This window comes from Macaca mulatta, chromosome 15 (assembly GCF_049350105.2).
Source record: "Macaca mulatta isolate MMU2019108-1 chromosome 15, T2T-MMU8v2.0, whole genome shotgun sequence".
Lineage (NCBI taxonomy): Eukaryota > Metazoa > Chordata > Mammalia > Primates > Cercopithecidae > Macaca > Macaca mulatta.
In genome coordinates this window covers 93,550,331-93,563,724 of record NC_133420.1, presented here as the reverse complement: position 1 = coordinate 93,563,724, position 13,394 = coordinate 93,550,331, and the positions used below count along the sequence as shown (strand labels likewise).

The 13,394-nt window shown below is 37.5% G+C and overlaps 1 protein-coding gene across 2 annotated transcripts in view; it reads right to left on the bottom strand.

The window, feature by feature from the left end:
* Positions 1 to 13,394, bottom strand: part of ERMP1 (endoplasmic reticulum metallopeptidase 1) — a 57,112-nt gene that overhangs the window by 12,166 nt on the left and 31,552 nt on the right. The window contains exons 11-13 of one of the 2 annotated variants that reach the window (XM_028835179.2): positions 12,357 to 12,509; positions 9,327 to 9,529; positions 8,337 to 8,452 (exon numbers count right to left, since the gene is read on the bottom strand). In XM_028835179.2, the coding sequence (XP_028691012.2) occupies positions 8,337 to 8,452; positions 9,327 to 9,529; positions 12,357 to 12,509 (472 nt within the window). The remainder of the gene's footprint in view (positions 1 to 8,336; positions 8,453 to 9,326; positions 9,530 to 12,356; positions 12,510 to 13,394) is intronic. The other variant, XM_028835180.2, reaches the window with a different exon arrangement.

Below are 13,394 nucleotides of genomic sequence, written 5' to 3'. Positions count from 1 at the left end.
CAGGAGAATGGCGTAAACCCAGGAGGCGGAGCTTGCAATGAGCTGAGATCCGGCCACTGCACTCCAGCCTGGGCGACAGAGCGAGACTCCGTCTCGAAAAAAAAAAAAAAAAAATACTTCAAAAAATTATCGACATGGTGGTGCACACCTGTGGTCCCAGCTACTTGGAGGCCGAGGTGGGATAAGCCTGAGAGGTCAAGACTAAAGCTAGCCATAATTGTGACACTGCACTCCAGCCTGGATGACAGAGGGAGAACCCCTTTCAAAAAAAAAAAAAAAGTCAGGGGGAAGACATGAAGAAACAAAGCAAGACAAATGAATAGCCAATAAGCACTTGAAAAAGTGTTCTACACCATTAATTTTCAAAGAAATGCAAGAGATATTACTAAACATCCATTAGAAATGATGAGATGAAAAACAACTAACAGCAACTGGAAATAGCCCAAGCGTCCATCAGTAGAAGAACGATAAACCACGGTATCGTCATACAATAACTACTACTCAGCAACAGAAGGGAACAAAGTGCTGACACTCTAAACAACATAGGTAAATCCCAAACACCTTCTGCTTAATAACTCAGAACACTACAGACAGTCATCCCTTGGTATCTGTGGGGAATTGGTTCCAGGACCCACTGTAGAAACCAATCTATGTATATTCAAGTCCTTTATACAAAAAGGCACAGTATTTGTATATGACCTACACATATCCTCCCCTATATTTTAAAGTGCCTCACGATTACTTATAATACCTAACACAATGTAAATGCTATGTAAATAGTTGCTATACCACATTGCTTTTTTATTTGTATTATTTTGGTTTTTTTGTTTTTGTTTTTTTTTTGAGACAGAGTCACCCAGGCTGGCGTGCAGTGGCACGATCTCAGCTCACTGCAACCTCCGCCTCAGTCTCCTGGATAGCTGGGATTACAGGTGTCCACCACCACGCCCAGCTAATTTTTGTATTTTTAGTAGAGACGGGGTTTCACCATGTTGGCCAAGCTGGTCTCGAACTCCTGACCTCAAGAGGGCCCACCTTTGCCTCCCGAAGTGCTGGAATTGCAGGCGTGAGCCACTGTGCCCGGCCTGTTGTATTGTTATTATCTGGAGTTTTTATGAATATTTTCAATCCACAGCTGGTAGAATCTCTGGATATGGAATCCACAGACCCAGAGAGCTGACTATACTGGATGATTCCATTTACATGAAATTCAAGAAAAGGCCAAACTAATCTGTGAATGTACAAATCAGAGTGGTTGCTTCTGGAGACTGATTAAAAACATCATAAAGGAGCTTTGTGGGGTGATGGAAATGTTTTATATCTTCATAAGAGATGAGGGTTACATGGGTATATATCTGCTTTTGCCAAAATAACTGAACTGTATAAGATCTTTACATTTCATTGTATGTAAATCAGGCCTTAAAAAAATAAAGTAGGCAAGGGGAAAAGTTATATTTAAAAATACTTTTCACTCATGGAAGTCCCAGACAACTTTCTATCAGGGGAAGAGTACTCAGAAAAAAAAAGTATAGAGTGAACAGTTACAGGAACAGCTGAAGTGAACTTCCTATATTAGCATTCTCCAGAGAAACCAACAGGATATGTACAGAGATATGAGAGAGAGACAGAGAGAGAGAGATTGATTGGGATTTATTTTAAGGAACTGGCTTACATGATTGTTGAGGCTGGCAAGTCCAAAATTTGAAGGATAGGCAGGCAGGCTGAAGGAAAAAGTCGCAGTATGAGACTGAAGGCAGTCTACTAGCAGAATTCCCCATTCCCTCTCCTTGGGGAAGGTCAGTCTTTTTCTTAAGGCCTTCACTAACGGAATGAGGCTCACTTACATTATGGAGGGCAATCTGCTTTACTCGAAGTCACTGATTTGCATGTTAATCTTACCCAGAAAATATTTTCAGAGAAACATCTAGGATGGCATTTGACCAAATATCTGGGTGCTGTGGTCTACCCAAGTTGACACACAAAATAAATTCCCAAAAAGACATTAGAAAGGGAGAGATGATCCTGGTTTGCTCACTTTTTAAAACAGCTCACAAGCAAGCAAACTCTTTACAGCTTTTGAAGATGAGAAACTGTCATATGTCTTGAAATTTCTCCTCCTCCTTTCTCAAGCATCTATCTCCCTACTAAGCCCAAGCAGACTGCTTTAAAAGAAAAACAATTGCTAAATTTAACAATTCAACACACGTCTTGAGAACCCATCAAGTGCCAGTGATTATACTGGATGCCAAGAATACAGAGATAAATGAAAACCCATTCATGTCTGCCTCCCTTTAATTCTAAAGGAAAACAAAGACATAAACTACATAATCGTGATACAAGATGGTCAGTGTTACAACAGATATATACAAAGGGAGGAAGAAGTGGAAGGATGGCAGTTGCTCACTTAATAGGAAATGATGGGAGAGAAGGGCAGAGAAATCTTCATATTTTGCCAAGAAGAGAAGGGTAGAGTCTGGGTAGGAGCAGTATCAAGAGAGTATCACTCATACCAGAAGTAAGAGTGTGTATTGGGCACAAATAAGGGTTGGATATGGCTATGCAGTGCAAGGAGAGTGCTGAAAAAAATCCTGAAATATACACAAAGTCCAGACTACTAAAGACCTAACATGTTTTGCCAAGTAATTTGAACTTACTCTCCAGGCAATAGGAAATCCATTAAAAGTTTTTTAATGGGGAAGTGACATAATAAAATCGATATTTGAAAGATAAACTGGCAGCACCAAAAAGAATATCTTAGAAAGAAGTTTTACAGGCCAAAACATAAGTTAAGAAGCTGGAAGACCTAACTACTAGTTTTAAAGATGGAAAAGGGAATAAAATGTACCAAAAAAGATAAAGTCATAATGCCAGGCCAAATGCTACTGGATCTGACAATGAACCAATATCTGACACTAAAAGTTTTTCAGTAAATCTTAAAAATCATAACCAGTCTCAACTTCTTTGAGAAACAATATATGGCTCCTAAATTGCTGGTCAATTTAACACTTAAACTTTAGGGTAAGAAAAACCACATGCAACTTATTAAAAGGTTTAAGAAGTGAAGGAGCAGGAAAAAAAGATGGTCATATGACTTACCTATTGTTTAAAAGGTCAACTTTATAGAATCCCAGGGAGGAATGAATTGAGAATATTATGTTGTAAGGTATCTGCACTACCATGAAGCAGTACAGTGTTATCTGAAAGCAGACTTACTGCAAGCTCCATAGCAACCACTAAAATAAGTATAATTGTTATAGTAAGAATATTAAAAAAAAGAACAATACACAATGCTCAATTAAAACCTGAGAAGGCAAGTACAATACAGGTCAGAAACTCAGATTTACATATAACAAAAGCAAGCACACTAGAGAGGGAATGAGGTAAAATAAAAACTCATTTTTCCTATTCTTAATTGATCTAACAGATAACAGTTTTTCAAAATAATAGCAACAATGTATGTGGTTATGTATACTTATATGTGTGCGTTGTGTGTACATACTGTGTATGTGCACACGCACTTCTGTATAAGTGAGATAAATGCTAGCAATGTTACAAGAGATGGGACGGAGAAATTAGGATTATTTTGTTTTTGTAAGTTATTCATACTCCCTGTGATGCAGAATAGTATTATTCAAAAGTGGGCTTGCACAGTTGTAAATGTGCATTGCAGACGACAGGGCAGCCACTAAAAAAAGGTTAAAAAAAAAAAAAGTAGTATAACTGACATGCTAAGAAAGGAGAGAAAACCAAATCATATAAAATGTCCAATTAAAACTACTAAAGGAAGAAAAAGAGTGGAAGACAAAAACAAGAGCAAAGAACAAGGGCAACAAATAGAAAATAGTTAACGAATATGGTAGCTACTAATTCAGCTATATTAATAATCACTTTGAATGTCAATGTCTAAACATACAAATTAAAAGACAGAGTGTCAGAGTGGATCAAAAAACAAGACTCCACTATGTGTTGTCTACAGAAAACCTATTTTAACTATGAAGACACATAGCTTATTAAGAGTCAATGGATGGAGAACATTATACCATGCTAACATTAATCAAAAGAAGTAGGAGAGCAGTATTAATTTTACACAAAGCTGACTTCTAAAGCAAGGAAAACTAGCAGGGATAAAGAGGGGCAATACATAATGATAAAGGGTCAATTCTCTAAGAAGACATAACAATCTTTAATTTGTATATACCTAACAATAAAGTATCAAAATAGTTGGCAAACTCATACAACTGAAAGAGAAAGACAATTTCACAATTATAGTCAGAGACTTCAACACCCCTCTGTCAAAAATTCAATAGGCAGAAAATCAATAAAAATATAACTGAACTGATCATCATCAATCAATTAGATCTAAGTGACATTCATAAAGTCTTCTTCCAACAACAGCAGTATGCACATTTTCAAGCATACTGCTTGAAACGAAACATTCATCAAGAGAGACCACATCCTGTATCATAAAGCAAACCTTAACAGATTGAGAATAGAATTCATACAAAGTATGCTCCCAGACCACAATGAAATCAAACTAGAAATCAATTATCAGAAAAACAGCTAGAAAATCAAATTATTTGGAGATTAAAGAACACACTTCTACATAATAAACGGGTCAAAATAGAAGTCTCATGAAAAAATTTTTAAATACTTGAAACTAAATTAAAATGAAAATTCAACTTAAAATTTGTGGTATGGAACATAAGCAGTGCTTAGAAGGAAACTTATAGCCATGAATGCATATATTAGAAAAGATTATTTAAAATTAATAATCTAAGCTTCCACCTTAATAAACTAAAAAAGAATAAATTAAATCCAAAGTAAACAGAAGAAATAGTAACTAGAACAGAACACAATAAAGAAAATCAACTATAATCAAAAGCTAGTTCTTAGAAAAGATCAAGAAAATTGATCAGAGAAAAAAAAAAAGATGTAAATGACTAATATCAGAAATGAAAGAGGCAACATCACTATAGATCGCATGAACATTAAAAGGATAATTAAGGAATATTATAGACAAATTATATTCCGACAAATTTGATAACCTAGATAAAATGAACCAATTATTTAAAAGACACAATCTGCCAAAGTTCACACCATAATAGACAACCTGAACAGGCCTATATGTATAAAACAGTGAATCAATAATTAATAACCTTCCAACACAGAAAAAGAACCTACCAAGCCTACAGGGGTTCATGAGTGAATTCTACCAAACTTTTAAGGAAGAAATTATACTAATTCTCTACAAAGCTTTTCAGAAGACACAAGCAGAGGGAATACTTCTTAACCCATTCTATGAGTCCAGCATTATCCTAATACCAAAGCTGGACAACAACAAATACAAGAAAACTATAAACCAGTATCTCGCATGAACACAGATGCAAAAATCCTTAACAAAATATTAGTAAATCAAATCAACGATGCATAAAAGGTTTTATACACCATGACCAAGTGGGATTTATCTCAGGTATGCAAAGCAGTCCAACACTTGAAAATCAATTAATGTCATCTATTACATCAAAAGGCCAAGAAAGAAAAATCACATGCCCATATCAATATATGCAGGAAAAGCAATTGACAAAATTCAAGACCCATTCATGATAAAAACTCTTGGTAAACTAGGAATAGAGGGAACTTCCTCAGTCTCATAAAAAACATGTACCAAAAACATATAGCTAACAACATACTCAGTGGTAAGAAACTAGAAGCTTGCCCAGATCAGGAACAAGGCAAAGATGTCCCCTCTCATGACGCCTTTTCAAAATCAAACTAGAAGTCCCAGATAACGTAACAAGTCAAGAAGTGGAAATAAAAATTATAGATATTAGGAAGGAAGAAATAAAACTGTCTGAAGATGATGTCTATTTAGAGAATCTTAAAGAATAGGCTGGGCATGGTGGCTCACACCTGTAATCCCAGCACTTTGGGAGGCTGAGGCAGGCAGATCACGAGATCAGGAGTTTGCAACCAGCCTGGCCAACATGGTGAAACCCCGTCTCTACTAAAAATACAAAAATTAGCCAGGTGTGATGGCATGTGCCTGTAATCCCAGCTACTCGGGAGGCTGAGGCAGGAGAATCACTTGAACCTGGGGGCAGAGGTTGCAGTGAGCCAAGATAGCACCACTCCCCTCTAGCCTAGGTGACAGAATGAGATTCCATCTAAAAAAAAAGAAAATCTTCAAGAATCAACCAAAAAAAAAAAAAAAAGAAAGAAAGAAAGAAAAAGAAAAGAAAATCTTAAAGAATCAACCAAAACAAAAAACAAAAACAAAAAAACCTCCTAGATCTAATAAGTGGTTACAGCAAGGTTGCAGGATACAAGGTTGATAATATGAAAGTCAGTTGCTTTCCTATATACCATGAATGAACAATACCATTTATTAATACATTAGGACCCACAAAAATGAACTACTTAAAAATAAATCTAACAAAATATATGTAAGAATTATATAAGGAAAACTACAAAACTGATTAAAGAAATCAAACAAGATAAAAAAAAATGGAGAGATATTCCAACATGGATAGGAAAAGCCATTATTGTTAAAATATCATTTCTTCCCAACTTGATCTATAGACTCAATACAATCCCAATCAGAACCCCAACAAGTTATTTTGTGAGTATTGACAAACTGATTCTAAAGTTTACATGGAAAGGCAAAAGACAAAACACAACACTGGAGAAGAACAGTTGGAAGACTGATATTACCCAACTTCAAATCTTACTATATAATTACAGTGATCATGACAGTTGTGGTATGGGCAAAAGAACAGAGAAATTAGTCAATGGAACAGTTTGACAGTTTCTTACAAAGCCAAACACAGGCTTACCATATATAAAATCCAGCAATCACACTCCTAAGCATTTACCCAAATGAGTTCAAAAACCTGCCCAGGAATGTTTATAGCAGCCTTATTCAAATATGGATAACTGCTGTACATCTACACAATGGATTATTCGGCAATAAAAAGAAATGGCCTATCAAGTCACAAAAAGATATGGAGGATCCCTTAAATGCATACTTGTAAGTGAAAGAAGTCAATCTAAAAAGGCTACATACTCTATGATTCCAGCTATATAATATCTGGAAAAGGCAAAGCTACAGGGGTAATAAAAAGACCAATGGTTGCTAGGGAGAGTGGGAAGAAAAGAGGGATAAATAGATGAAGCACAGGGCATTTCCAGATGGTAAATCTATTCTGTATGATACTGTAATGGTAGATACATGGCATCACACACTTTTCAATACCCATAGAACTATACAACACAAAGAATGAACCTGAGTTGGAACAACAGACTTCAATTAATGTATCAATGTTAAAACTGGTGCATCAGTTTTAACAAATGCACCATACTAATGCAAGACATTAATAGGGGAAACTCGGGGGACAGGATATGAGAACTCTATAATTTCTGCTCAATTTTTCTGTAAACCTAACATTGTTCCAAAAATAAATTTTTATTTAAAAAAATTCAAAAAAAATGTTTTAATATATTTTAAATATATTTAATTTTTTTAATTAAATAAATTTAGAATAAATTTTTTAATTTTTTTTAAATTATTTTTATTTTTATTTTTGAGATAGGGTCTTGCTCTGTTACCCAGGTTGGAGTGCAGTGGTGCTATCAGCCTTAACCTCCTGGGCTCAAGTGATTCTCCCACCTCAGCCTCTGAAGTTCTCAAGTAGCTGAGACTACAGGCATGCATCACCATGCCCAGCTAATTGTTTTTTTTTTTAACTTTGTAGAGACGGGATGTCACTATGTTGCCCTGGCTGGTCTTGAACTCCTGGACTCAAGCAATCCTCCTACCTCAGCCTCCTGAGTAGCAAGCATGAGCCACCATGCCTGGCCTATTAAATTTTTGTTAAGAAGTCATAACCAGCTTCGGCCGCGCATGGTGGCTCATACCTGTAATCCCAGCACTTTGGGAGGCCGAGGCAGGCAGACCATGAGGTCAGGAGTTCAAGACTAGCCTGCCCAACATGGTGAAACCCTGTCTCTACTAAAAATACAAAAATTAGCCAGGCATGGTGGTACACACCTGTAATCCCAAATAGGAGGCTGAGGCAGGAGACTCGCTTGAACCCAGGAGGCGGAGACTGCAGTGAGCCAAGAGCGTGTCACTGCACTCCAGCCTGGGCGACAGAGCGAGACTTCATCTCAAAAAAAAAAAAAAAAAAAGTAATAACCAGCTTCAATTGATTTTAGAAACATCATAAGCTCTTCCTAAGTTGCTGGTTCCTGTGATATATCTGAGGGAAAAACATACATGCCACTTGTCAACAAGTTTAAGAAGTAAAGGAGGGAAGAAAAAACTTTATATGACTTACCTGTTGCTTCGAAAGTCAATTTTATAGAATCCCAAGGTGTCTGTTCTTTGGATATGAGTTGGAAATGAGCAGGATTTCTTGGAGAAACTTCTGGGGCAGGAAGATACCAGTTTTTCCTATTTGGAAAGGAAGCTTCAATATTTAGGGTGCTTTATTAGTTGATGGCTATCTGTAACTCACAGAACTGTTCAGCATATATGAACACATTTTGGGGTACGAAAATAAACTGATAGACATGATAAGCAATGTCAACTCCAATAAACTCAGGTTATTTTGTAATAAAACCTTCCCAATGTTAAGAACAAAGGAGTAACCTAGATGATCTTGATTCCACCACCCATCCTATTTCTTCTCATCCAATCCTTCACTGCCAAGCTACAAAATCTTCCCAGAGTAAACTTTTTTTTTTTTTGAGAGACAGAGTTTTGCTTTTGTTGCCCAGGTTGGAGTGCAATGGCACAATATCAGCTCACCATAACCTCCACCTCCTGGGTTCAAGCAATTCCCCTGTCTCAGCCTCCCAAGTAGCTGGGATTACAGGCATGCACCACCATGCCTGGCTAATTTTATATTTTTAGTACGGACACGGTTTCTCCAGGTTTGTCAGGCTGGTCTTGAACTCCTGACCTCAGGTGATCCACCTTCCTTGGCCTCCCAAAGTGCTGGGATTACAGGTGTGAGCCACCGTGCCCGGCCACAGTTTTTGAGATAGATGCTTACTATTATATTAGTTAGAAGGGCCACCTTTTCTAACTACTCAGGTCTCTAGAGAAAAGATTTTTTAAATTTGAAAAAGCAAAACTACTCTTGTGAGTGCTTTATTCCACTAAAAAAAAAAAAAAAAAGTTTCATAATGATAGAAAAAATAGTACAAACAGCACTGAACTTGTATATTAAAGGATGACAGTTTAAATGATAAGAGTACTGATATGGTGACAAGACTTGAGAATAAACTAACCTCCAACTTAAGCAGAAAAATAATGAACCAACCTGATCAGAAAGTGCACTGGAAGATACCAAGGAAAACCACAAAGAGGTGCATTCTCCTCACAGTGAGCTCGGATGCTATCATTGATCTCAGGAATGTGAGGGGTTATGTGAGACATTCCAGTATAATCAAACCCATTGATCCATATTCCAGAGTCCCGTTTAACTGCATTTCCTTCCAAGTCATGGAATGTTCTAGTCACATGCTGAAAAAAAAAAAAGACTAGTGAAAAAACTGTTTCAACTAGTACACCCACATTCCCACCCCAAATTACAAAAATGGAGTATGGCAATACGTAGAAATGATGTGGATATGGAGCAAGTGAGTAAGACACTGAGGGTTGCTAAGGTACTGCTAGGGTTCATTTAAACTGGAAAATAGATATATAGATTATTGTTTTATTGTATCTTCCAAGTATATTTAGGTTTCCTATAAAATTTTTTGAAACTTACTATTTCAGACTTAAAAAACGTGAATGTTACAGCTCCTTTTAGATAAGGATTTAAAACAAATACATATATACATACACACTCATTTCCCTTTTAGTGTTTTATGAAGCTAATTCACGTGCAGAGAAAAGCGGCAATTGCAGCTCACCACTAGAGGACAGCCTTGTGCCTAATAGAATTCTATGAAAAGGCACCGTGCTCCATTTGAAATAACTTCATTCACGGCAAAAAACAGCCTGAAGAATACCAATCAGGAGAAGAAAAAAAAACACTGCATAGGGCAGGGGCTGGGACTGGCAAACTGCAGCCAACAGGGCAAACTGTCCACTGACTGTTTTTATATAGGAACCGTTATTTGAACATGGCCATACTCATTTGTTTGGGTATACTCTATCGCTGCTTTCGCGCTGGAAAATAGTCACTGCAACAGACTGTATTGCTGACAAAGTCCAAAATATTATCTTGTCCTTTACGGGAAAAGTCTGCCAACTTCTGGCACAGTGAAAGAGAACCCCCAAACAAATCAGAAAATGACTTTTTAAAAATAAAAATCCAGCTTTTCCTAAGTATTACTGACATAATTATAAAACAGTACATCATGAAAAACACACCGAACTTCCTAAAAAAAAAAAAAAAAAAAAATCTGTTCTTCACTAAAGGTTTTACAAATTGTAAAATCTCACATAAAATTTATCACAGTGTTCTTCAGGAGTATAAAAAGGAAGTGTTATTTGGCCCCTTTCAAAATCTCCTAATTTCAAGTATTTTTAATTTAAGTCCTTGAATAATTATCTAGGTATAATTCCTCTGGCATTTCTGTTTGGCTAGGTTAGATGTGACTCTTGCCCTTAAGGGTATATGTTATCTTGAAGTAGGATCTTTCACTTAGAGAGGATAAAATACACATAAGAATTATGCAAAATACACAATATATTAGTATGTCTTCACAAACACGAGAAAGGGATGAGTATAAGGCATGTGTAGTATGAAAACTTTTGTGGGTTTTTTTGTGGGTTTTTTTTGTTTGTTTTTTTTGAGACGGAGTCTTGCCCTGTCGCCCAGGCTGGAGTGCAGTGGCGCGATCTGGGCTCACTGCAAGCTCCACCTCCCGGGTTTACGCCATTCTCCTGCCTCAGCCTCCCGAGTAACTGGGACGACAGGTGCCCGCCACCTCGCCCGGCTAGTTTTTTGTATTTTTTCTTTAGTAGAGACGGGGTTTCACCGTTTTAGCCAGGATGGTCTAGACCTCCTGACCTCGTGATCCGCCCGTCTCGGCCTCCCAAAGTGCTGGGATTACAGGCTTGAGCCACCGCGCCCGGCCATGAAAACTTTTAAAAACAACTTAGAAAAGCTAACAATGTAGCCATCTCTAACAGAGATGACTAGAATTGAGGCTTACTGCTTTATAGTACCAGGCCTAAAAAATTTGAAGAATAACCTGAGATCTAAAATAAGTCTTCAAACTGGCCAGGCGTGGTGGCTCACACCTGTAATCCCAAGCACGTTGGGAGGCCGAGGTGGGTGGATCACCTGAGGTCAGGAATTCAAGAACAGCCTGGCCAACATGGTGAAATCCTGTCTCCAATAAAAATACAAAAATTAGCCAGGCATGGTGGCGGGTGCCTATAATCCCAGCTACTTGGGAGTCTGAGGCAGGAGAATCACTTGAACCCAGGAGGCAGAGGTTGCAGTGAGCCAAGATCATTCCACTGCACTCCAAACTGGGCAACAAACCAAGACTCTATTTCAAAAAAAGAAAAAAGAAAGTAAGTCCTAAAACTCATTTTATTAATCCCTTTCCAAGTTATAGTTTCACTATCACATATCACTTTGAATGTTACTTAAGATTAATTTTACTAGCATTTCTAAATATCAATTGTATTTTGCCAGTTGATAGTTCAGACTTTACTCAGCCTGTATACATTTTTACAATCTATATTTCTTTTTTTTTTTTTTTTTTTTTTTGAGACAGAGTCTCGCTCTATTGCCCAGGCTAGAGTGCAGTTGCCGGATCTCAGCTCACTGCAAGCTCCACCTCCCGGGTTTACGCCATTCTCCTGCCTTAGCCTCCTGAGTAGCTGGGACTACATTAGCTGGGACTACAGGCGCCCGCCACCTCGCCCGGCTAGTTTTTTGTATTTTTTAGTAGAGATGGGGTTTCACCGTGTTAACCAGGATGGTCTTGATCTCCTGACCTCGTGATCCGCCCGTCTCGGCCTCCCAAAGTGCTGGGATTACAGGCTTGAGCCACCGCGCCCGGACTACAATCTATATTTCTAAAAACTCATTATTCTATAATACATATTTGCTCTTGTTTTTCCAATTAGATGCCACTTTATAATTTGAATAGTAATAAAAACAAGCAAACATTTCCAATTCAGTCCCCTGGGAGATATATGTCTAACTGATAAGAATGCCTCTTGACAGTCAGTCTTCTCCTCACTGCCTTACACACAAAAAAGGTGAGTATGACTAAATAGGTCAACAGCAGAAAAGTCAGTTGTGCTTGCTATTCACTACTGAAGCTCAAAACATACTAGTCTTCCTTTCCATATCTCAAATAGCTCATGCAAAACTGCTCACCTGAAGAAACACTCTCTTTGGCTTCGGATTAGCAGGATTGGAGCTATATGGAAAAAATGTTCCACTGCAAACAAGGAGGAATGTAATTGCACATACCAAAGTTAAAGTTAGCATGGTTTTTTTTGTGCTCTTGGCAAGGTAGATGAAGTTAATCTAAAATATAAACCACAAACATAGAAATATTACAAATTTATACTAGTGGGGGAAAGGTGTTTTTAACTGACTTTATTTTTAACAAGTATTAACTAACAGACCCTGAAGAAAAGTTATCAGCAGGTGCTAGCATACTCTAACATCTAGTAAACAAAGCACTAACTCTAGGAGAGTTCCATTACAGGTGAGAACCAAGAAAATGCCAGATGCCTCCAATCTGCCATGATGGTGCCACCTTTTTGGCACGCAGCCATAAACCAACAAGGAAAAAGGAAACTGAGGACTGTCGCTGTCCTTAATCGGCAAAAAGAACAGAAATGTAGATGTAATACACTATTCATTAAATAACCAGAGATACACTTTTAGGCAGATCTGTTTGGACAAAACTCAGATTCCACTCATACTGCTTTAAAATGTGTCAAAATACGAAATTCATCTGAACTGGCATACAGATGTACCTTCAAGACTTTGCCAGTGGACCTGCATATGAGGAAAAACTGCATTACAAAGTAATATTATCCCTTTAGGTGACAAATTAACCAACGCCAACACAATCAGAACAACAAATCTAGGCAGTAAATGTAAATGACTCAGTCTCAAGGTTGGCATCTAGAAAATCCTAAATATTTTTAATCATAATAAAATCACTGAACTAAAACCTGTAAAGGACACACACGACTCACAGAATACGTCCACAGATCTCTTACAGGGTCTGAGGAAGCCATTTGGGGAAACTTTTATGTGAAATTTGAAATTGTTCTAAGAAGCCACATTTTAAATAATGTGAATACCAGGAGAAAGAGGGACAGAGAGGGTGACACATTTTGTTTTGCTAACTCAGCCTCAAGTCCTCAGGTACTCTGTCTTATTTTTGTACTCACAGTA